The sequence below is a fragment of the Electrophorus electricus genome, chromosome 20 (genome assembly GCF_041902795.1).
Source record: "Electrophorus electricus isolate QZ-2024a chromosome 20, ASM4190279v1, whole genome shotgun sequence".
NCBI classification, from domain to species: domain Eukaryota; kingdom Metazoa; phylum Chordata; class Actinopteri; order Gymnotiformes; family Gymnotidae; genus Electrophorus; species Electrophorus electricus.
This window is the reverse complement of record NC_137516.1, coordinates 7,093,696-7,117,995: the sequence shown is the minus strand read 5'-3', so window position 1 is coordinate 7,117,995 and position 24,300 is coordinate 7,093,696. Positions and strand designations below refer to the sequence as shown.

The following is a 24,300-nucleotide window of genomic DNA, read 5'->3' as shown; positions in this document are numbered from 1 at the left end:
AGATAGTTAGACATGTGTTTCTGTGCTCAGGGTCTACTCACTTCCACATTCATATTTACTCAATTCAATTGCCCTAAGGTGACTGACTGACTGTTGCCAGTCAAGGAGAAATATGTAATCGAGGATCATATGCACTCCATAGTTTTTACAATGTTTTATGCACAACTTTACAGTTCTTTGCCAAAAAGAATAGAGACCTTACAAAGCAATATTCTAGCTCTTATTGCAATACTTTTTTATAAGTACATCGTTTATTTCCGCTCAGTTGATTGATGTACTCTTGGATTTATTATTTATTTTTTGTTTTAGAAGTATTAGCAAATCTGCCTCTACATCCTAATGGGTGTCACTAAACTAAAGGGTTGGGGGTCAGTTGTAGTTCCCTTCTCTGGGTTTTGTAATCAGCGGCTTCAGTTTAACATGGCCTGGCTACATTAAATGTTTTAATATTAATATTGGCTATATTAATCTGTTTTGTACACACATGACATGTAGGCTAAGCACAAAGTGTGTCCACAAAAGGACAGACTCTGGGGAAAGGTTTGGATGGAGGGCTGGTTATTGAAAGGTATTGGAGTCCTTCATTGCTTAACTCTGGTAAAAATTGGCAAAGACCTCTAAATTGATTACTGCCTCATTAACAGCAGTGAAACTTTTTCGTGTATACCATCAAAAGTATGGTGTTGCACGTAAAGACTTAAACAGTTCAGATTATTTACATTTTCAATTGCTGAAAAGTCATCAAACTAGAGAAATGTAGAAAAATTGTGAACAAAATCCTCACAGCTTGTGTGTTGAAACAAACTTCTAGAATAGCACATTTCCAACAGTGAAAGGGCGGTTATGTTGATTCCTGCTATTACTAAATCAGAACGCATTTAATTTTTTTGTGGAACAGTTTTCCAATCACACTCCCCCCCCCCCCCATTAGATTTATCCTTTCCTTCAATGTCCTTTCACAGTTTTTAAAGGCTCTCCATATGACATGACATTGATTCAGTGAACCTGAGGGACTGGCACATTGTTCATCCTTGTATTTCTGCAATATTAAAATCATCCCCACTTTCAGGTGAACGCAACATTCACTGCACTGATTCCTGGACATGTGCATGTAACCAAAAAGTTATTTTAAAATATAGACTCTTGCCAATACAAACCGGTTTGTTGTTGTCGGAGATGGAATAAGTATAATTTATTGTTATTAAATCAAAAGATTAAGTAAACATATGGATGCTGTCTGACTTTTCCCTCTTTGCATGTTGTTGCATATGTGTTTGAGGTGAATGAACTTTTCTGCCTTATGACTTCATTTTTAAAAAAGCCCAGACAGTGAACGAAAGATGAAGCCTATTCATGTCCTATTGCATTATAGAAACATTGGGGCCATGCAGGTTTAAAGTTTTGTGATTAGATACCAGTGTGTTGTTTTAATGGATTTATTCATGGTTTTTGATAACTAAAAATATTTACATTTATTTAAGTGTTGGGCAAGGTGGGGCTATCAAACCATCTTCAATTATTTTGATAGTGGAAGCTTTTTTTTTTTTTTTTTTTTTTTTTTTTTTTTTTTTTTTTTTCTTAAAACCAACATTTCCAATTCAGTTGGTCAGCCTTTTTGATGGGTCAGTAATGCAGATTACAGCATCAGGAGTGACACTCAGTCTGTGTAAGCCTAAATGAATTAAGCAGGGGCACTATATTAAAACATGGTGCTGCTTCCAAGGCATTTATCCTGCCAACCACAAAATTCAAAATCCCACAAAGGGATCGATATCCAAATCACCCTAGCTGATGGTGTTAGTAACAGTAGCCAGCCTCAGCAGGAAGTTGAGGTTCAGTGCTTGGGTGTCACTTGTAAAATATGGGTAAGGATACATCTCTACATATGACAGTTCGCCTAATTTTAATAATATTACAGCATAATGCTGCTCATATTGCTAATATCCATCTGATTCATCCCAATGGAGTACATTAGCTTCACTATAAAGCATATTTGGGAGATCCAGGCAAGTCTGAGTTGTGTTGCAGTTGTCTTTTTGGTTTTACCTTTGGGTGCTGTATGATGGTAGAAATGGCAGAGCCAAGTGTCTGATCTCATTGTTCTCATTTGGACGCTAATGATTTTCTCTTCAATATTTTATGGAGCCCTGAAAGGATAATCTGTGCCCCTTTTTACTTTTAATTAGTGGTTAATGTTCTTGACTTGTAATAGGAAGGTTGCCTGTTAAACCTCAATATTGCCAAGAGGCCACTGTTGGGCCCTTGATCCTCAATGCTCAAGTTGTATTCAGTCATATTTGAAAGTCGGTTTAGATAGAAGTGTCTAAATGCAGTAAATTTAAATGGTGTTTCAAATTAGTTTATGATTGCTTAGCTCTTTTTGTCTTCTTTCTTTTAAATGAAGGCTACATCACAGATGCTAAGTTGTTTGAGTGACCTAGGCCCTGCCTTTTGTATAGCAAATTCAGTTCTTCAACCAAATGTGCAAACCTGATAGAATAGCCAGATTGAGTTGTTTGAGAGAATTGCGTGAAAATGTATAAAGATTGAGGCTCTAAATTGTGGTCAGCATATGCATGACTGGCCGGTGAGAGGAAGAGCTTGTTTCCTTTTGCTGGTAGGACAAGTGACACTATTGGAAGATTATAAAGGTATTTAATGTACTGAAAACTGCCACAGGCAACATGGCAAAAGTTGCTGTGATACCGAAAAATAACTGGCAGCATGTAGCTGATGTGGAAATGAAACTAATGTGTCATGTATGTGTTCAAATTTATCACTGGCTTAATCTTGCACCTCACTAGAGTCTTTATATTGTGTCACAGGCACTGGTGGAAACCTTTACAAGCGGCATGGGCCTAGAAAACCGGTATATCCTTTTAGGCTACAAAGTTTTTCCATATACACAATTTTGTCATTCTAACAACTAAAGGGAACAACTAAGGGAACTGTTGGGATTTGTCAGATCTCAGCAATCTCAGAGGTATACTGCAAACATGCTTATAATTGTGTGTCTGTACCGTGATCTAATGCTGTTTACACTGATCAGGGCTATTGCTTGATCCATGCAGGTTTTAAGATTCTGAATTTATGTTGGCAACGGGGACAACAGCTTCAAACAGTGGAAAAATCCAGGATCATGCCAAATAGTCAATAATCCTGTCCAGCTAAATCAGTGATCCACATAGGAAAAACAGGACTCTGAGCATACATCCATTTGCTTCAGTGGTCAGCGGAACTGATGGTGACCTGCTAGGAAAACAAAGCCCTTTTGTTGTTTCCTGGGAGTTAACTGCACATGCCTAAAGCAGAGTGCATCAGCACCCTGAGGGCCAAATTATGTAGCATTGTGTTCATCTTTCATTAGGCTTTTTGGACAAAAAAGCCATGTTTTATATCAGCTTTTATTTAAATCATATTTTATTCTTTTGGCTACGTCTGTGCTAGAAGCAGGAAGCTGTGCTCCATGTATGACATTGCTGTTTGAAACAGCTGAGAGAACTCAAAATATACATCCTATACTGGGAGTTGTGTGTTTTTGAAAAGATGTAGTGAGACCTTAGAAGCCTTAAGTGTATATTTCGGGTTGTTTGTTTGCTTCAGATACAAAGTAAAGGGAAACTCACCATTTTGAAGAAACACCCAAAGACTGCTGAAGGGGTGTTTTTGTGTGTGTGCTCGTACATATGTGCGTGTGCGTGCGTGTGTGTGCGTGCGTGTGTGTGTGCGTGCGTGTGTGTGTGCGTGCGCGTGTGTGTGCGTGCGCGTGTGTGTGCGTGCGCGTGTGTGTGCGTGTGTGTGTGTGTGACAGTGTTGGGATAGTCCTCCAGAAACAGACAGCTTTGCGCTTTCTGGATGCTAATTTGTGTGTAAATGCCTGGGGTCTCTGTCCATGTGTGCACATGTCTGTCTGTCTCCCATCATCCCCATACACACTTGCTCTTACATACAACACAGACCTAAATAAGACAAACTGAGTATTATTTAATATTTAAGATGTGTGTAGACTACAGTGAATGTCCTCTTGTACTTGCACCTGCTTAGTCTGCTTAGTGCTTTTAATTAACATGACACGAATGCATAATCTATTATTTGAATGTGCCAGAGAACACTTAACGTGATTGAAACTGAATCCATATGGGGTCTTGCAGTATTTGACTTGGGTTTTCAGAGATTCTGCCTAGTATTTTCTCTGCTCAATTTGTTCCATGTGTTGAAACAAGGGCAGTCCAGGTTGGTGAGATTTGAAATTGCGGACACACAATTCACAGAAATGGTAAAGCAAATGTATAGAAGAGAAAACAAAGCAATGTTTTTTATTTTTGTATTTTTGGCTGGGATTAGCAACAGCTTCTTATTCAGTTTCTTATTCGGGCTTCCTTTTTACGTCCTTTCCCCCCACTTTTGCACATGGAGTGCGAAAGCGCCCTCTCAGATTTCAGCTTCCTTTGCATTTTTTATTTTTTTTTGTATGCGTCACATCCATCACAGTTTCCTTTACCATTTTCTTCCAGTTCACTTAAATGGAATAAAATAAGCGTAACCTTCTGAATATAGTATAGGTCCCTTACCACAGCAGTGCCACCGATGTAGAAGGACAATTAGGTGATGCTTCTGATTCTTGTAAAGTGTACAAAATATCACCAGGCACCCCTGCAGCAGAACTCAATGTATTGAACGTCGCCATGACACCACGTGGCTGCCCCAGTCGCTAGCCGTGGGTGGTGGAGGGGTGCCCACCAACCCTTCTGTCTTTCCGTCACAGAGGCAACATGGCCATATGCCTCCTCGGGGAACCTTGGCACGACCCCTGCTTGTATGTATGCATGTCCGCACATGAGATCAGCTTATTCAGTATGGAGGCAGCACTTTTTTTGTTGGGGCGAGGAGGAAATGGTCTTTGTCAAAAAATCAAAATGGCTTCCCGACCTACTTTTGAGCAACACCCCCCCACTTGTAAATGTTCGTTTCTGAGCTTCAGTTGGAGATTTAGTGCTGCATTTGAATGAATTGAAGAGATTAAATTCTACCCATTATATTTTCCATCATTACTAACCTGAATCAGTAAAGCAATATTCAGGCTTACTTTGGTAAATGACTAATTAAATGATTCATTGCTAAGCTTTAGCTCTAAATGTGTGTTTATGGGCTTTAAAATAGCCATTTGAGGGATGACCTCTGCTGCTATGTAGTGAGAATGAAGGACACCATCTTTGATCTGTGGGCTTGATTTCTTCAGGAGCTCAGATGTTTGTTTTTCAGATATTTTGTATGCCAGTGTCGTGATTGGGGAGGGTAGTATTTTACATTCTCATAGACCTGATAAAATGACATTAGATTTTCTTTCAGTTGAAATCTACATTAGAGTACAGAAATTACATCATCCAATAAGTCTGAAATTTAACCGCAACTTATAACAAGCTCCCCATTTTTATACCCACATACATGTTATTTCTTCATGCTGTCCTGCATTGTTGTGTTAAACTGTGATGCGGCTTAAAGTTATAGCTTCCAGTTTCATAACACACTGTGCAGGTCTTAGTCTCAGTGACCATTGGTTGCAGTAATCAAACAGTATCATCTTTCTCCTGCCAAGTTAATTCCCTTTTCGTGTGTGTGTGTGTGTGTGTGTGTGTGTGTGTGTGTGTGTGTGTGTGTGTGTAGTTGCACAGTGAAACCAGATTGAAACCAGTTGTACAGGAACACCAAAAAAACATACGCTTTAGGGCCAGAGCTCGGGGGGCCACACGTTGGCGCTTGGTCAAGTGGTCCAGCCTACCGGCTCTGCAAGTGTGCTTGGCACGTGTGTGCCCAATAAACCCCTTTCGGGCGGCGGGGCCTGGAACAAGGGAGCAGGCGCGCCGGCAGCACTACGCCTTGCACGTCTGTCTTCTAACTGCTCTTCCTCTAGGCAGGTGCGTGGAGAGCCGACTAAACCTGAAGCGCAGTTTATGGGTGGAGAGGGAAGACAGCCTGATGGAGGAAGGCCAGTAGCTCAGTGGTGAAGGAGTGCCACAGGTTGATGGTATGTCGGAGGGGAAAGATGGAGGGATTGCACCTGGAGACGGGCGAGCAAGTAACGAAGCAGCAGATGGGCCTCGCTGTCTCCGATCGCCGCACTCACAAGGCAACTGCCGCTTTCAGCTGGACTCTACCTAGATCCCCAGCTATGCCCACCCTCACCTTCTGTTTGTGCTCTGTAATATACCTTTATGATCGTGCGGTCTGGCTTCGTCCAACCGTTTAACTGCCCCAGCCGACCCCACGGTTCTCTGGAGAGAAGATTGCGTCATTGTTTCCCTGGGCGAGAAGAGTTGATCTCAGAACAGGGCCGAACGTTAGCACGTGAGCTAAGGTAGGCCTGTTAGAACTTGAGGAAAGACAGAATTTTGAAATGCATGTTGCATATAATCCAAAACCCCCATGCAACAAATGGAGTAAATCACTATGCTGTAGGATAAGTTCCATTTCTGATCCTTCTCTCTCTCTCACTTGCTTTCTCTCTGCTACAACCCTTAGCTCTATGCCTTGAGCGAGCACCATACGTGTTTGTGGGCCACACCTGTTGCTTCTTACCTAACCTGAATTAATTTGAGAAGTGCTGCATTTAAGAAAGCTAATTATCGTTTCGCTTGACGTATTCCGCCGCCTTGTCAGTAGCACGCCAGTCGCGTGGCAGTCGTGTCTTGCTCCGAGAGAGAGAGAGCGGTCTCTCACTGCCAGGTGCGCTGGTCCGTCCCACCCAAGATCCTTGCGCGCTCGCGCTCCCTCCCGCTACCTCGTGTGTCGTCCCTCATCTCGTGCGCCCCCTTTCATCCTGTGCCGCATGCTAAAGCTCAGGGGCAGGAGACTTTGCCAGGGGAGAAGGATACGACTGTCACGCCTGCGTCTGAGCGTGTAAATGAGTGCGAGTGCATCGCTAGCCTGTGTTGAGCGTCATCTAAAGACAGAAATGGGTCCGACTTCGCTTTGCGCGGGATTAGTTCTGTCCACCTCAGTGATTATCGCTACCACCCGGTCTTTCCTTTTGAAACCCGTATTAAGGCATATCATATTTACCCTTCTTGGCCCCAGTTTCGCCTGCCTCAGATCTCGAGGGCAACCACTAGTTCATGCATATTAATGGAGTCATTGTTTGCTGTCTGAATATTGATAAATGTACAAATGATTCTGAGAAGCAAAAATATGCCAAGGCTTTAACAAGCACTGTTTTATCAATGGGGAACATGAGAGGTGGTGATAACGCAACAGGGTCACTGTGAGATGCACAGTTCAGATCAGCATATCTAAACACACAAATGATGCACTTTAACAAACTGTCAAATTGTATAGTCAAACCATAATATTAATCTCATGATTTGCTACAGTGAGTCATGATAAAACACCTTTAATAATGCAGTCTCATTTATCCCTTGTTAAAGTTTTTCAGGAAGCTTCATGTAGAGCTGTGTATGTGTTTATTTAAACATGTGCTCAAAGTGTAAAGCATTGGTTATGGCCAAGTTTAAATGGATTCCTTCATATTATGCTGCATGTGACCGAGTGTAATTAGAAATTACATACTCTTCTTTTTCTGCATGGCTTCATGCCCTGTGTGTGTGTGTGTGTGTGTGTGTGTGTGTGTGTGTGTACCACTAGTATTGGATTCTCTGTAACTGATAAGTGTGATGTGTGGTTTGGCAGTGTTTCATGCAGAACTCAGGAATTGTCCTGTGCAATTTAAATGGGGTGCATCATGCTTTTAGATACTTTCAGAGCTAGAAAGTAAGGCGTTTCTTTCTGAAAGTCCACAATTTCCCAGTCAACATATGCAAGTTTTCTGCAGTATGCTGCATTTACATAGAATGCTACAAGGAAATGTTTATCAACAACCTGCCAGTCATAAATGGTTGCTATCTTTGCTATTGTTAATGCTGTAGGGGCTTCTGTCATAAGGTGCGCATTCCATCAGTCCAGAACATTTTTGGCAGCGTTTGAGAAGCTGCAGTCATGTTCTGATCTGGAACCAGCTTTCCTTGTTTGAAGCTTAACCTTAGCAATAGCAGAGAAGATAGAATAACTGTTCAGTTCGCCTGACATCACACACCTAAATACCACAAATATCCGTTACCCAATGCTAAACTACTGGAAAAATGGTCACTGGCAATGTAGTAGTACATTTTACATGTTGTTTTGCTTCTTCAGAACAGGTATAGTCAAGTTTAGTTGAGGAGAACTACTTAAAGATGGGTACTAGAATCCCCCCCCACCCATGCATGTTGGCATAAACATGTAGCTTAGTGCACCTGTTAAGTACTAAATGCTTTGATGTTCAGTTTGATTACTTGGGTTCTGAAATGTAGTTTTATATGTTTAGTTATCTGATCTACTATGTACCTTTTTAAGCAACTGCTTTGTCTCTAGTATAGTGGGGGGAGAAATGTTTCTCTCAGGTAGTAAGATAATGCCCTGTCTCCAGCAACATTCTAGTCATGCAGAGAGCTCAGAATGTCCCATGCTTCTTTGTGGTGCTCTTCGGATCTTCTGCCAAGCAAAGCCGACTGCATTCGTGTTGTGGTTTAGCTGGTCACCTTCTCTGGTCTCGTCCTGGCCTGTGACTAGTGCCTGGACTGCTGATCTAGGCATTCTCTGCCCTGGTGGCCTCTTATAGGAAACCGGGTCACTGGGTTAAGCATGGACATTGGGCCGCTCTATACAGACAAACAATTGTCTATACAACAGTCTTCATTCAGGTTTGCTACAAAGTCATTTTTGTTTGTAGCCCTGAGAAAGGTGTGTGCGTGTGCGCGTTGCACACACATGGATAGGACATTGAAATGAGCATGTCAGCAGACCTTATTGCCTCAACCCAATTGTGCCTAAGCACTGGTATAGGTGTCTGTCTCTCAATCTTTCTTTCTCTCTCCCCCTGTGTGTGTGTGTGTGTGTGTGTGTGTGTGTGTGTGTGTGTGTGTGTGTGTGTGTGTGTGTGTGTGTGTGTGTGTGTGTGTACGTACACACACGAGCACTTGCATGCCTGCATACACAGCCCTTAGCTATTATAATAAACACTTGGGGCAACAGAGTGGAACAACTATATAACAATTACTTCTTGTCCATGTCACACTCCATTTGAAAACGCAAAGGTCTCTTTCCCCCTCACATGCTTGATCTCTCTCTATCTCTCTCTCTCTCTCTCTCTCTCTCTCTCTCTCTCTCTCTCTCTCTCTCTCTCTCTCTCTCTCTGGCCTTCCTTACTCTCTTCGCTAGTAATCACACACCTATCAGCTTCCTTGAAATGAACTCTCCGAATTGCAACGCTGCAGCACTGAACACACACTGCCATGTAGCAGCATAGAGAGATAGAGAGAGCCACCGCAGTAAAAGATAAAGTTGTCTTGTCCCCCAAGGAGGAAGAAACAATCGGCCGCAATGGTACCGTGAGCCCAGAGAAGTATTGTCCGCCAGTTCTACTCAGTCTGAGGCAGGCATGTGTTGGTGTTGGACTTGAGCAATAATGTCAGTTTACACAAATGAATATCCTCTTCAGAATGTATAGCAATTAACAATATTATGTTGCACATTCTGTTCAATACCATGCCATGTGAGCCTTACAGGGCCAGTCTTCATTCCATTTATGGGACCCTTTTCATGTAGCTGCTACATGAACTCGGTGAATCCCAGGCTCCATGTTAAAGAAATGGTTTTGAGTTTATGTATAGTTGTTATTCCATAGTTATTGATTTAAAGTTTTAATCAACATCAGGTAGAGTACTTGTTTTTAATTTTTATTTTAGATTTATTAATGCTGTTAATATCTTAACAAGTTGTCTGTTTGGTTCAAAAACTAAATATTGCAGCCTATTACATGTTTAAACCTTTCTGTGACACTTTGTTTAATTTGCATGTGTCCCAGCATTCTTTTCCAGACATAAAATCTATGATCATTTCAAGTGGCATTTAAAAAAATGTATATTGTAGGTAATTAGTTGAGCATGTTGCATGTGTGGGCAAAAATGAAATGCAGGGTTTTCTGTTGTATGCATTTTAACTAACTAGAGATTACACTGCTTGTACAAAGGGAATGGTTAAATATGAAGCCAACAAAAACGTGATGTAATGGTATGTGACAGAAAACAACAGAACGGTAACTTCCTTAATATTGTCCATTTAAATTTGTATACCATTTGATAGTGCCGTTTATGAGCCCAAGGCTAGTGTGTGTAAACAAGCAAGTTAAACTGAAAGTCTTGCTCAAAAACATTGCCAGTATATGAACCACAATAATTTAACTCATGACATGACAGGATTGACATTGTGTACAGATAAGAATCCATCATGCTGGTGAATCAGCTCTTCTGAAGAGAAGTAGGCACGTCAGGGAAGCAAACACAACACTTTCCCACCCCTTCCCCACCTGCATGAGCTGACTTCTTGAAATGTCAAAAGTGTGGGAAATCTCTTCTTTCATGGTCTTTCAGGGTAAAAATGTCCCTGCGCTATAGCAGCTTTCGCATAGCCCTTCTGTAGGCAAGACTCTCAGAAGAAGCTGTGGGCTGCTGGTGTAGTTATTTAAAGGCTAGCACCTGTTCCCGGAGTGGTGGCATGATCCGAAACACGAGCTGCCGGAATGGAACGCCACAACACTTCAAGTGCACGGGTGTGGGTGCATCTTCCCATGCTGGGCACAACACCTCGCAGCTACTAAATAATGCAGCAATGCAGGGACCAACCGCCACCACCACCTCGCGTGTATGAAGCAGAGGGCTGCCTTGGTGAAGGGTTCTGGGTGGGGCTGGGGGCAGGAAGACAGTGTGCGCGCATACGTGGGGGGCCATGGCTCGGCTGAGTGGGGCAGGCTCTCTGCAGCGCTGCATAATTAATGGGGCTCTGACAGCATGACAAGAAATTCATACAACCCCCCTGCACACACACACACACACACACACACTACACTTCGCATCACTTCCAAAGGGTTTTAACATTGGACACACATTCACTTTCCTCCTCTGTATTGCTTCCTCTGTCTCTATTTGCCTCCCCCTACCGCTCCATTTTTCACACACTGATCAACCTTTAGATTAATTTGATTAATCCCTGTCAGGTTGGGTCACATGTCTGTATCAGCCGAAACTTATGAACAGACGTGTTGGGTGCTTGTGTCTGTGTGTATGTATGTGGGGTGTTTTGAGAGCCGGATTGGTTGTTCATTAGAGCTACTGGCTTTCTAAAGCATGGTACTGACATTCTCTGGAGCATTAGAGCAAAGACTTGTGACCAAAGAGATTCAGACTTATGACTAAGGCAGTGGGATGCAGATAAATGGGATGTTGTAATACTTGATAACACTATAGTTTTATACTTTCTCATATATGCCATGATTCATACAGTTGCTGTCAACCTTTTGCAGATCTGAATAAATTAAAAAGACATACCAAATAAATCTTGTACAAGTTTAAAAGGATAATTAAAAATGGACATAAAAGGGAAACACAAAAGAAATAACACAGAGAAGAGTGCCGAGCCGGGGGATGGGGTTGGAGCCAAATCGATCTGCAATGCTCTTTTACGCCCCGTGTGTGTGTGTGTGTGTGTATGTGTGTGTGTGTGTGTGGTGGGGGGGGGGGGAGATCCCTTGGGTTTGGGCTATTTCAACAACCCCTTAAAAATGGATCACCAAGGGCTCGAGATCTTAACCACCTATCAAGATGACTAGCGGCAGAAAGCCCTCCATCAACCCCGTTATACGTGCGGCTGCGAAGGCGTCTTGCGTCTCTCTGCAGGCTATGCTCTGCAGTGCGATCTCTCTGAACAGACTGGCTGGGATGCGGCTCGCAGGAGACGTGCAATATGTTGACGGATATTGATGTTTAAGGCAGTGGAATCACATGGCCAATCTGTCTGCAGCCTGTCCCCCCTCCCCCACCTCAGACGTTTGCATCCACTTGCTGTTGTCCGTTCATTCCGATCAGGCCCCCACCCCACCTCACCCCACCACCACCAGGATGCGGTAGCTGATGTATGGGTATCCACGGGAGGCAGAACATCAATAAACCTTGAGCTCTCACTTCTAGCCACTCGGATGAGCGCAGAAGGAAAACGTTACCGTCGGGGGTGGGGGGGTTGGTGGAGCATGACGGGTTGCACAAGACTGTCTTACCGAAGCATTTCAATAAAACAAACAGCAGAACCAGCTTCTCCACATGTTTGCCCTTCTCTCTCCCCACGCGGCCTCAGGACCGGAAGCTGTCGAAGGCGGAGAGGCACCGTTTCAAAGAGGAAGCGGAGATGCTGAAGGGCCTGCAGCACCCCAACATCGTCCGCTTCTACGACTTCTGGGAGTCCCTGCTCAAAGGGAAGAAGTGCATCGTCCTGGTGACAGAGCTCATGACCTCAGGGACATTAAAAACGTGAGTTGTGTGACTGGTCTTGCCCCGACCCCTAATGGCCTAATGGTTGAGACTCTGCTTGTTTTGACTGAATTGGTCCAAAACTGATTGTAGGAATGTTCTTGTTTTTGAGTGGAGAGCTTGCATAAATGCGTATGATCCATAGATTTCTGTCGTCCTGGGTTATGAAACCAAGCTTAAACTATGTGTCCCATTGCTTAGTCTAGATGTAGAAACATGTATTCTTTTTATGGATGAGTACAGATAGTGTAGTTGTCCAGGTTTCTGGAGCTACTTGAAACTAGACTCTGTTGTGCATTGCAGACCATTAATAGTACCAATATATGATGTGGTTAGCCAAGATGCCCCAATGAATGCATCTCCATGGGGCACTTAGGCAATAAATGTCTGCTAAATCATGATGCTAGGAGTAGTCACATGTGTGATTGCTCCTGGGATCAGCTCCTTGAGAAGCTATTGACTAATCTGTTTATTCATGTCTGTTTGGAGCTGAAGCATGGTTTTTCACTCTGGGTCCCAGGATTCTAAAGGTGGAGTCCACTCATCACTTCACTGCTGCTTTCTTTGTTTTGCTTTTGTGAAACGCCACCAGTGGCTAAAACTAGTGAACGAATTAAATGAAGTTGGGTGATCCAGTCTGTCCATGTCACCAGGCATTGGGAATTCTGTGCCTGCAGTGCCAGTGTATTCAGCAGTGACTAGCCTTTGTCAGAGATGCTTGAAGTGTGTAAATGAAGAATTTCAAGTCTTGTTGAGCGTGCCTTTTGTCTCGAACGCAGTGATGAGCTGGTTTAGGGAAGAAATTGTATGCAGCGATTTGCCTTGTTTTGTTTTTTTTCCTCTGTGGGGTGGCATTGGTGACGACAACTGTGTTGGGGGATGGTGATGATTACATCAGGGATGCCGCTGACTGCTGATCCTTTCCGCTCCACAGCTACCTGAAGCGCTTCAAGGTGATGAAGCCCAAGGTTCTGCGCAGCTGGTGCCGGCAGATCTTGAAGGGCCTCCACTTCCTACACACACGCACACCGCCCATCATCCACCGCGACCTCAAGTGCGACAACATCTTCATCACAGGCCCGACAGGCAGCGTGAAGATTGGTGACCTAGGCCTCGCTACGCTGAAGAGGGCCTCCTTTGCCAAGAGCGTCATTGGTGAGTCAGCCGCCGGGTTCGAGCAGTTTTAGGTGGGTTCTAGCGAGTTTGGGCAGGTGGCGGATCCCTTCGCACGTGGCTGGTACTGTATGTCTCCGTGTTGGGATCAGGTGTGGCGGAATCCTGCAGGCAGAGGCGGGAAGAACGCCTGGCCGCTGTGCTCCAGGGCTTGTGTGGCATGCTTTCAGTCACGCCTCGGCATCCGTGGCTTGTTCGTTCCTTGTTTCACCTGCTCTGAGGGACGCAAGCTGAGCAGTAAACACAGCAGCCACAAAAAAATATCCTGGAATGCAACAGTAGCTCAAAGTCTGCCAAAGGTGGCTGTGTGTTATTTTCTTTTTTCTTTTGTGGTCTGTAGTTGAGGGTTCATGCTGTATATCAAACTTCATGCTAAGAGGTCTCAGGAGTGTTGTGCAGTGTGTGCATGTATTCAGAAACAAATATAAAATGTAAATGTGAAATATTGACCATGGAGTTTTTTTGTATTTTATGCTGCGTGTACTACATGCAGATTGTGCCTTTTAAGGGAACTAGTCCAATTCAGATAGGACATCACAGCGACCGACTGTGAACCCTGAACCATTGAGCGACGCAGCCTCTGTCTGGGCCTGTCTGCTCGGTTTAACCCACCCCCTCCACCGCACGGTCTGACCTTTCGCCCCTCTGCTTTCAGGTACCCCAGAGTTCATGGCCCCAGAGATGTACGAGGAGCACTACGACGAGTCTGTGGACGTCTACGCCTTTGGCATGTGCATGCTGGAGATGGCTACGTCCGAGTACCCGTATTCGGAGTGCCAGAACGCCGCGCAGATCTACCGCAAAGTCACCAGCGTGAGTCCCACCCTCCCCGCACCCACTAGCGCAGTAACCCGAGAGCCCCGCCATCCGTCACTGGCCCACGGGCACGACGGCTTGTGCTACTGCGGTGGGGGGGGGAAATACAAATCTGTGATGGCACCAGGCCTTAAAGAGGCGGCGCACAATTTCCATAAAGGCCCGAGGAAGTGCGGGAGACCGTGAGCAGGACTTGGCAGTGCCTGGCGTCGGAGTGTTGCAAGGAGAGCAGAACAGGCAGTTAGCTGCGTCAGGATGCCGGGACGGAGCGTTTTAGTCCTGCAGCTTTCAGACCGCAGATGCAGGCTCGTTGCTGCTCAGGCTGGGGAGATTAGTCACGGGAGTCATATGCCTGTTTGTTTATTCTTTCATCATACACTGATCACAAAGTCGCTCGCGAACGTAAACAACGAGCATCGCCAGAGGCAGCGCCGTTGTCACTTATCTGATCTAATTGGAGTGGGTGCAGTAACTTGGTCTTTAGTGAAATGGCACTAATGTGACTGAAGTGGGCAGTTATATAAGACAAGTTGCAACATGCAGCAAGATTTTATCCAGGTATGTGTGCGCGTGCGCATGATTGAATAATACTGAGCCATCCAGTGGGAGCACTGCGATGTCAGCAGCACTGGTCATTATAGACACACACATACGAACACACATGCACTTGTAATCTTGTAGACAAATCCCTTTGACTTCCTTTCAGGAATCACATGTGCCTCTAAAGCACCTTTTTTTTTTTTTTTTTTTTCTTTTTTTTTTGGTAATATTCTTGGTTTCCCTTCTACACCTAGCATTACACAGACACCAGCCACAAGCCAGAGTGACTCTGTTTACAGCGTACCGGTTTGTTGACGTTTTCGTACTTTGTTTAATAAACGGTTACTTAGTTAATTAAAGGTGACGGCATTTTTTAACAGGTATCAGCTTTGTTGTGTTGCAGCGGAGTGTGGATGAGCCTGTGCAACTCGCAGGAACGCCCTGACATGTAGATACCTCGCATGCATGTGGCCAGATGCCATTTGCTTGGGGTTGGCCAGCCCCTTGCTGACAGGCGTGTGCGAGTGTGTAGCAAGCACTTGGATGATTTGAGTAAAGGGTTTGGCTGCTGCAGCTCCATTTGTGTGGTGTAGAGCAGGTGGATGGCTATTGATTTTGGCAGGCGAGGCCCACCAAAAGTTGCATCACCAGTCCTCGCCTGACACTCACTCTCTCACTCTCTCTCTCGCACTCTGGCTCTCTCTCCGGCTCTCATCGTCTCTTTTCCTCTTCCTGCCCACCTCCTTTCTGCTCCGGTGTTCTCCATTGCTCATCTTTGAGCGTCACCATATACTGTGTGTCATATTTTTATCTTCTTGCTTTCTCTCAAGGGAATGGTGATGTTGGTCTACACAGTATATGAGGATCATTTGTTTTCGGCTTTTTCCCTTCTCTGAGCGGAGCTCCAGTGTGCGTTTATCAGATGAAGCCTGGATCAGTTTGGTTTTCTTGTAAGGTGACTAAGTGAATGCTTATAAACAGCAGTTTGGTTTTTAAGTATTGTTTTGGTATGTGCCCACTCTAAACTGTTTCCACATTTCACATTTTCATCTAAATGGCCTAAGTACGATTGCATAAAGAGGTGTTTAATTTAATTTTTCAGCTGATGGTCTTTATTGATGAGACCCAGCATTAACTGTTTGAAACCAGCAAAATCTCTGCACAAAGAGAACCAGTTCTGTAATGTTATGCAACAAGCTTACAGACCCAAGGCCAGGATTGGTAGTAAATAATTGATTGATTATTTATTATTTTTTACTTTCTTTTTAAATACCTGCTATCCATGGCTGTGTCAATTATGTCAATTACATACCCCAATCAATGCTGTAAATGGTCTGTTCTAAGTTTTTAAGAAACGACACTACTGTGTAAATGCAGAGCAGTGAAAGCAAGTGACAGGTTCAGCATAGATGGCATGTGCTTGAAAAGATGGGGGGCAGGGAGATGGAGAAAACAAAGTATTTGTGGAACAGAGCCACAAAAAGAAAAAACAAACCACTGGTCATGGGAGCCTGTACCTGCCTTTCACCTGGGGCTCCAAAATAACAAAACCCACCCCTGTCTAAGGTGCCAGAAAAAGACCTTGAAGGAAAAAGAAACAAACCAGCCCTTGTGTTCTTCTCCTGCACTTTAGTGCATTGGCTGTGGTGATCTTTCCTGCCAAGTTCTGCTATTTTTATAGTGTGCAATTTAGCATGGGGGTCACCTGGCAGCTGCTTCTGTTTAAACAAGTCGTAGATGCAAGCCCAGCTATCTCCTCCCCCCCCCCCCCATTTTGCCCACTTCTTTTGCCCCTCCTCAACACTCTCTCTTCCTTCTATCTGCTCTGCCTTTCCCAGGGGGTGAAGCCTGCCAGCTATCACAAGGTCATGGACCCAGAGGTGAAGGAGATCATTGGCGAGTGTATCTGCCAGAACAAGGAAGAGCGGTGAGCGGAGTCTCCCCGTGTGCGGGGGTGTGGAGAAGGACAGTAATGAGTGATGGAGCTACCCAGAGAATGTTCTCTCACGCACGCACGCACGCTTTGCTGGATGGTAACCAACGGGCACTTTTTTGCACACAACCCAATTTCCTCCAGCCAGAAACAGCCTACATCGCCTACCGCCAGTGTAACCACCCCAGTCCAGTTTCTGAGACGAGGGGGTGAGAGAGAAATTATTGTCCTCATTTCTGCCACACCATGTCCCCGTGCCCTTATCTTGGATGGGCATGCACACACCTTTACTGTTAGATTAGGTAGTATTCACCCAATATTCTTTTGAGTCTAATTACAGCTTTGGTATGACCAAGATAAGTGCCAACTGTGTGTGTTTGTAAGGCACCTCTATCATCAGACTGGTAAGTAAAGAACATTGTTAGTAAGGTGTTCATAGGACAACCAGAAAGGCAAAACATTTCTTGGTGTGGGGTGATAACTGCTGAGGAAAGATTTGGTGCAAAAGTGCCTCAGATTCCAGAGCAGCTTTTAGGTCTCAGTCTGTGAACTCTGATTTAAAAGTGTACATTTTCTGATTCAACACCCTACATAATTTCTCGGAGGATACATTTTTGACTTGATTTGCCTTTTAACCTGAAAGAGGTTGTTTATATGCTCTCAGGCTGTTCCCTAGTCCTGGTCCTATTCTCTGGCATTTTAAACTCATTTAGGCCTGGTTAATTAGCTGATATGTTGGATGCATTGGGGCAGGTGTTGGGACCAGGACTGTGAAACCCTTCTATGTAATGACAGGTACATGGTATAATTCAGTTTAAAATCTGTTCACTGCAACTGAAGCAAAGGCCATCAAGTATTGGTTAGTGGTTGTGATGAGATTATTCTGGTAACAACTGGCACGAACTACTTCGTGTCTAACCCGAGTAGAAAACGCGCAAGCCGACAGGACAGGGTGCATCAGCCTATGGACCAGACGAGCTCACTGGGAATGGTGTGTTTGTGACCCTGCCCCTCCCAACCCCCTTCCCCAGCTATTCAATCAAAGACCTCCTGAACCACGCCTTCTTCGCTGAGGACACGGGCGTGCGGGTGGAGCTAGCTGAGGAGGACGACGGCAGGAAGGCCTCCATCGCCCTCAAGCTGTGGGTGGAGGACCCACGCAAGCTGAAGGGCAAGTACAAGGACGCCGGCGCCATCGAGTTCACCTTCGACCTGGAGAAGGAGGTGCCTGAGGGCGTGGCCCAGGAGATGGTGAGTGGCACCCGGGTGCTCGTCCTCGCCGCTCACCCCCCCCGGCTCAAAGTTTTGCTCCCTGTTGGAGAGCGTAAGGCAGCGCAGAAGCAGCGCGTGCGTTTCAGACCTGCGCCGTGGCGTTCAGGGCCGCACTCGGTAGCATTTACATCACCGAGCCAAACTGAGTGTGGAGCGGGTGGTGGCCAGTGTTGTGCTCTTCCAGCTGCCAAAACGTCTTAACCAGGCTTTAGTGGTTTTGCAGGTGACTTATCTGTGCTGGTAGTGGGGACAGAATGAACGGGCTAAATACCCTGGGCTAAATGCCTATGTTGAACCACATGAGAATCTCATGCCCCCTCAGGGGGTGGGTTAAAATTCACCTAAATTGTTGAAAGGTATCCACAGTGGCATGGTTGTGTGTGAATATTTAGCATATTTTAGAACCAGGGTCATCTCTGTGATGCTCTGTCTATAGAGAAGGATCTCTCCTCAGAATCCTGTTGGGGGTTCAGTCCAAGAAACGGCCCTCTCTCCTTCTACTTAGGATGTGTTATTTTAGGGTCCTGAAATTGTCATTTTTACTGAATCTCATCATTCTCAATGTGTAATTGTGATAATGTAGGCATGACACTAGCTATAAGTTGTTTATATGTAATTATGTAGCTCCCTATACTAGCTGAAATCCAGATTTATACTTTGCACAGGGTTATTGGAGTAGGAGGGCAATATACAAGTGGTCTGTGTCTTAAACATGTTTGAACAATATAAAATGGGGGGGAAAAGTGAAAATGTAATCTGACTATTGCTTATCTTGGATCTCTAGAAAACAAGTCCAAAAGTAGAAGCAAAGTTAAAAAAAAAAAAAAAAAAAAAAGTGTGTGTGTGTGTGTGTATACACACACAAATTAAACAATGAGTCTCTCAGGTTTTTCGGAGTAAACACTGCTGTATGCCCAGGCCTGTTAAAATCAGATCACCATCCTTTCCTGAAGTCTTTGGTCACAGCTGTCCTGTCCCAAGGCACCATAATTGGAAAATGTTATGCACTGTGAGTAATGTAGCATACGTGTGTGTGCGCATGTGTGTATACGCACGCATGCTGCTGGAAATGTGTCCTTCTTCCTCACCACTTATTGATCATCACAGTCAGTGCAAACATTACCTTGGGTTCTGTGCCCACGCGATGTTTCATCCAGTCGCCGCGGCAGCCTCAGCGCTGCCCAATTCGGGCCCTTTCTGCTCACGCTGGATTCAGCTCCCTCAGCTAATTATTGAGCCCTCCACGAGCTGTACCAGGCGTTCACGGGTCGAGTCGTTCCCCCCTAGATGACATCAAGAGCCATACTGTTAACACATCAGTGACTTCTGTAAGCTATTCAGGAGCATAATTAGAGGTGTTTGGGATGATTCACAGTTGAGACGTTTGGGCCCCCATTAAACACTACAGGCGGGTTTCACAATGGCTTTCCTTTTAGCGCTCATGTGCAACAGTAACTACTGAGCAATGCCTGAAATAAACATAACTGCGCTTGTTTTTGGACTTGACTCATTTTAGAAAGCGTCAGTGTGACTAGTGGGTAATGAGTCCCATTTGCTTTGAAGTTTGCATGCGTGCGCGTGAGTGTTCTGGGCATCGTGACTCTATTGTAGGTCCTTCTTGCAATGTTCCCCTTGTTCTCAGTGCTTACCTTTTGATGAAACATTTTTTACTTCAATTTTAAGAGCTCCATCTTTCTGTTCCATGGGAAAGCCTGCCGTTCTGTTCAAAAATGTGTGCAGGCTCCATCATGTTCTTCATTTCCTGTCAGGTGGAGTCCGGCTTTTTCCACGAGAGCGACGCAAAGATCGTGGGCAAGTCTATCCGGGACCGGGTGGCCCTGATAAAGTGGCGACGGGCGCGGACGCCGCCATCAGCCGCGCAGAGCGCCGCAGCTCAGCCCGCCAAAGCCCAGCCTGCACCCATCCTGGGCGATGCTGGCGGCCCCGCCGAGCCCGAGGACGCAGAGGCGGAGCCGCATGGCCATCTGAGCCAGCTGAGCAGCAGGACTACCTCTACTACATGTGAGTGGGTGGGTGGGTGGATGGGTGAGTGATCTTAAAAAGGAAAACGTCCTGTAATAAATGCACAAGATCAGAATCCTTTATGTGTGTTCTGTATTTTTGACCAAGCAGGGCCTCATCCATGCCTCTCGCTCACTCTCTTTAGCTGACAGTGGCACTGGCTCTACAGTATACTCAGACTCCCACAGTAGCAGCTTGCACAGTGTCATATACCAGTCTCTGCAGGAACCTGTCTCCACGGCAACACAGCAGGTCTGTATCTTGGCAAACCCATGAGTGAACACTTGAATGAGAAAGTCGTGCGCCACACCGCGTTGCCCGTCTAGTGTGTTGTGTTGTTGTCTCCATAAATGTACTTGTCAATATGCTTATAGCATACATGCTTCAAACATACCACAAACATTTTTGTCTTGGGTTTTGTTTCCTTAGAGTTTCACTTCACATAACATGGCCTTGTGGTTGTGTTTTGTTTCATGTTTGTGCGCGTGTCCCTTGCTTGCTTTGTGTTAGTGTCATGCTAGTGGCCTACTTTTGACACCTCATGACGATTTGGAAGCGCAGTCTTCCTCCCATTGGGCGGGACCTATGGCAGGTGCACGCTCCCGAAGCAATTCTGTGACTGACAAACACACAAACCGCCCACGTGTCCAATCAATTTCCCGGCCAGAAAGTCCTGGCCACACCCACATCCTGTTAACCCGGTCGGAGTCGAAAATTGAAGAGAAGGATCATTCTTCTACTCGGAGGCCAGGACACCCCCCACCGCCGCTCGATATTCGTCGCCTCAGCGAGTCTTCGGCGGGGTTGCCGAGCGAGACGGAGTGGGACCAACCCGCAGTTGGTGACGCCCACGGGCGTCAGTATTCTCTGAGCCCCACCATCTACAGCCCGCTCCCCATGTGCCACGTGTACTCCCCAGTTTTTTCGCTCATGCCTTGGGCGGAGCAAGGACCCAGCCTGTCAAGTGCAGCCCCATCCCTGGGCAAGCGCTCCCCTCCTACTGAACTGCGGCCCAAAATATGCCGACACAGGCGCTCCTTCAGCGAGACCACTTGCCTATCGCAGCTCAACAGGTCTCTGCAGAACATCATTGGGCACAAACATGTCCCAACTCCCCAGCTAAGAGTCCCGGCAATCCTGAAAGAAGCAGTGTTGTACCAGCCCTCACACGACAACGGGGACGAGAGAGAGGTGGACACCAAGCTAAAGCCCCACCCGACATTGCAGCGCCGGGCGAGTGTTTGCGTGGACGACCATGCCCTGGTCTACATGGTAGGTCCGACAGCCTGCCCGCTCTGCTGTGCGCCAAGCTATAGAGGGTGCTGTGCGTCTGAGGACAAGCATCTTTTCTGTCACTTTTGGAGTCCGCCTCTCTTTCACGTCTGTTTCTCTTCCTTCCTCGTCCATGTCTCTCCGTCACCTCCTGGTGCCGTTCGGGAAGACTTGGGCAAATACTCGTCTCGTTAACACAAATTCGAAGAGGCTTCTAAGGTGTCCGCGCTCGGCTCAGGCAGCCAGTGGCTCCACCCGGAGCTACACACTGTGCCGTGGTTTAACACGAAGGCAAATTTCTTATGGGGAATAACCGACCAATATCTTTTACTTTTAAATACCACCAACTGTCCTACCAACTGCCTTACTGCTGGTTGAAGTTGCTTATCTGGCTTTTCTTAAGCTTCGCTTCATTCATGAGATTATTCATTTCTATTTGTATACAGGACTGGCTGTCGTCTGTTTTTTTTTTTTGTTTTTTTTTTTTTTTTTTTTTTTGTAGTGTATATAGTTTGATACATATATTTGAAGGCCTGTTCAGTTGAGAGACTTAGAAAAGAGAAGGAACATTTTTGTTTAAGCACTGTTTGGCTGTGGTGTTGAGATTAGAGTGAGAAACGGTGCTCTCATTACTGCTCTTCTGTCCTACAGACCAGTGTTCTGGGTCTCCAGAGCCAGACGGTGTCTGCCACAGCCCTGCAGATGCCCGCCCACCTCCTCCAGTCCTCCCAGAGCTACTCTGCTATGCCCCTCTCTGTGCCCCCTGCCATAGCCCCTGTAGTCACACCCGCACAGCCTGCATACGCACCTGCAGGCCAGGCTCTGCAGCGCCAGAGCTGTTCAGCTGCCCCAATGCCGCCGGTCGGTGAGGCGCAGCACCCGCCGCCGAGACCTCCCGCACTAGCGCACGGCGCGCCAGCCGTGCCGCACGTTCCCGCCGTGCAGAGCCACCCTCCCGCAGGACGGGCGGGGCCGCCGAAAGCGCAGGCGGACGTGAACCCCCCCTCCCCTGGTTACCATCCCGTCCCCGCGCCGCACGCGGCCGCTGCCGGGTCGAGTCCCGTTTCAAATGTTCTGTACGCGGCTGCTGGTCCCGTTCCCTGCGCGCCGCTGGCCACAGCCGCCAGGTTGAGCCCTGTTCCTAGCGTGCCGCTGGCCCCGGCCGCCAGACTGAGTCCTGTTCCCAACGTGCCGCGGGGCACCGCCGCTAGGCTGAGTCCCATTCCAAACGCACCGCCTCAGGCAAACGCGGTCGAGAGCGGTGAATCTGCTCAGAATGCAGCGCTGCAGGCAGCGGCTTCGCTCCCTACCCCTGCACGTCCAGGTCACAGGGCCACTGACGCACCTGGACAACAGGTGAGTTAAGTCCACCGTCGTTCCAAGGGTCAAGGGTTTCTCTGCCCAGGTAACTCCTACTTGGGTCACATGGGCAATATAATTGCATTTAAAACTGAGCTGTATATCAAGAGCCATTGTCATGCCTGGCGCCACATGTGTGCGCCTATTAAATCCAGTCACGCCACTTTCATGTACGCAACAGTACTGGGGACAAGCTTTCAGTAAAGGCCATGACAGTGTGATTGTATCCCTCTGATTCTGCCTAGCGGTTTATGGTGCATCCTGGGAATGCTTTTGGCCTGGCACTTGGAATATCGATGCTGTGGTTTCCCCTGCCAGATCCAGATGAGGGGGGCACTTTGAGGCTCGGTCACTTTTGGTTTGGCATGATCGATTGGGCTTTATCGCATCAGTATATGTCTGTTGGGCAGGAGTGTCGAGCTCAGGACACCCTGTTCTGTAGTGTTGGCGAATATTATTAAAAAATGACTCGTACTTGAAGTTCTGTTTCAAGAAATGAATGTGTTGTGGTTGGCTGCTACATGAGTGAAGTGTGCTCCAAGACAGCCTGCAGCTGTAAAATGGGTTTTATCCAAGTAACCTTAGTTCTTCCTGGACAGCACAATGGACAAAATACCATATCTCCAAAGTGCGATTGTGATGTACTTTGCACCACACAGTGAGTATCATATCAGTACTATATTGCTCCACCTTTTGCCACACAGGGGCATCAAAGGTCTTGGTAGCTTCCAGGTGTTGACGGTAGCCATGCAGATGTGGCTGCTTCACATAGCTCTCCAAGCGTTCCAGGTCATCCTAATGATGATAGAATTTCGGATTGTGGTGCCCACCACATTTCACCTGAATGGTCCTTGAACCATAGTGATTCTAGATCTGCCATATGTGGAGCATGGTTACTGAATGTGTCCATTCGCTTGTGGTGGCTGAGAGTGTTAAATGTGGGCTTCTGCAATGTTCGCTGTTCTCTGGAATTCTCAAAATTCAGGTATTTTTGGGCACATTTGCCTGAATGCACCCAAAACATTACATCCCTGCCAATGCCCTGTACGCTTGTACCCCTGCATGGACCTGTTACTCTGTGTTCACATCACTGCCTAGAACCAAGGTTCATCAGACCAGACAGCTTTGTCCAGGCATTGTCAGTAGTTGAGTGTCCCGTTTGCTAGGCTCATGCAAAAGCACATGGATTGGTTACTGGTTATGGAGTTTTATTACGGAGACTGTGATGTCAATGAACGGATTTTTATAAGAATCACTGCATTTGCGCGGAGTTGGGTTTTCCCTTCCCCAACGCCACTCCAGCTCATGAAGGGCTTGCTAATTAGGTGAACAGTTGGATCAGCCATGCTGGAGCAAGGAAAACTCAAAACCACACAGGGTGGCGCAGCCCCCGGCACTGGAGGTGAGAAGCCCTGACACATTCTGTGCCACACAATGAAGGTGACTGATCCTACAACATCTAGGACTCGTGTCTCAGGATTTTTACACTTGCTGAAATTTTTTTTCGGCTGAAAGAAACGATGC

General features: G+C 46.2%; 1 protein-coding gene across 13 annotated transcripts in view; it reads left to right on the top strand.

Annotated features, from left to right (window-relative positions):
* LOC113590955 (serine/threonine-protein kinase WNK2) overlaps window positions 1–24,300 on the top strand; it is a 48,010-nt gene that overhangs the window by 2,010 nt on the left and 21,700 nt on the right. For 10 of the 13 annotated variants that reach the window (XM_081703722.1, XM_081703720.1, XM_081703718.1 and 7 more), the window contains exons 3-10: window positions 12,217–12,389; window positions 13,324–13,544; window positions 14,218–14,375; window positions 16,757–16,845; window positions 17,883–18,102; window positions 19,893–20,145; window positions 20,291–20,397; window positions 22,069–22,773. In XM_081703722.1, coding sequence (XP_081559848.1) covers window positions 12,217–12,389; window positions 13,324–13,544; window positions 14,218–14,375; window positions 16,757–16,845; window positions 17,883–18,102; window positions 19,893–20,145; window positions 20,291–20,397; window positions 22,069–22,773 — 1,926 coding nt within the window. The other 3 variants (XM_081703724.1, XM_081703721.1, XM_081703723.1) reach the window with 2 other exon arrangements.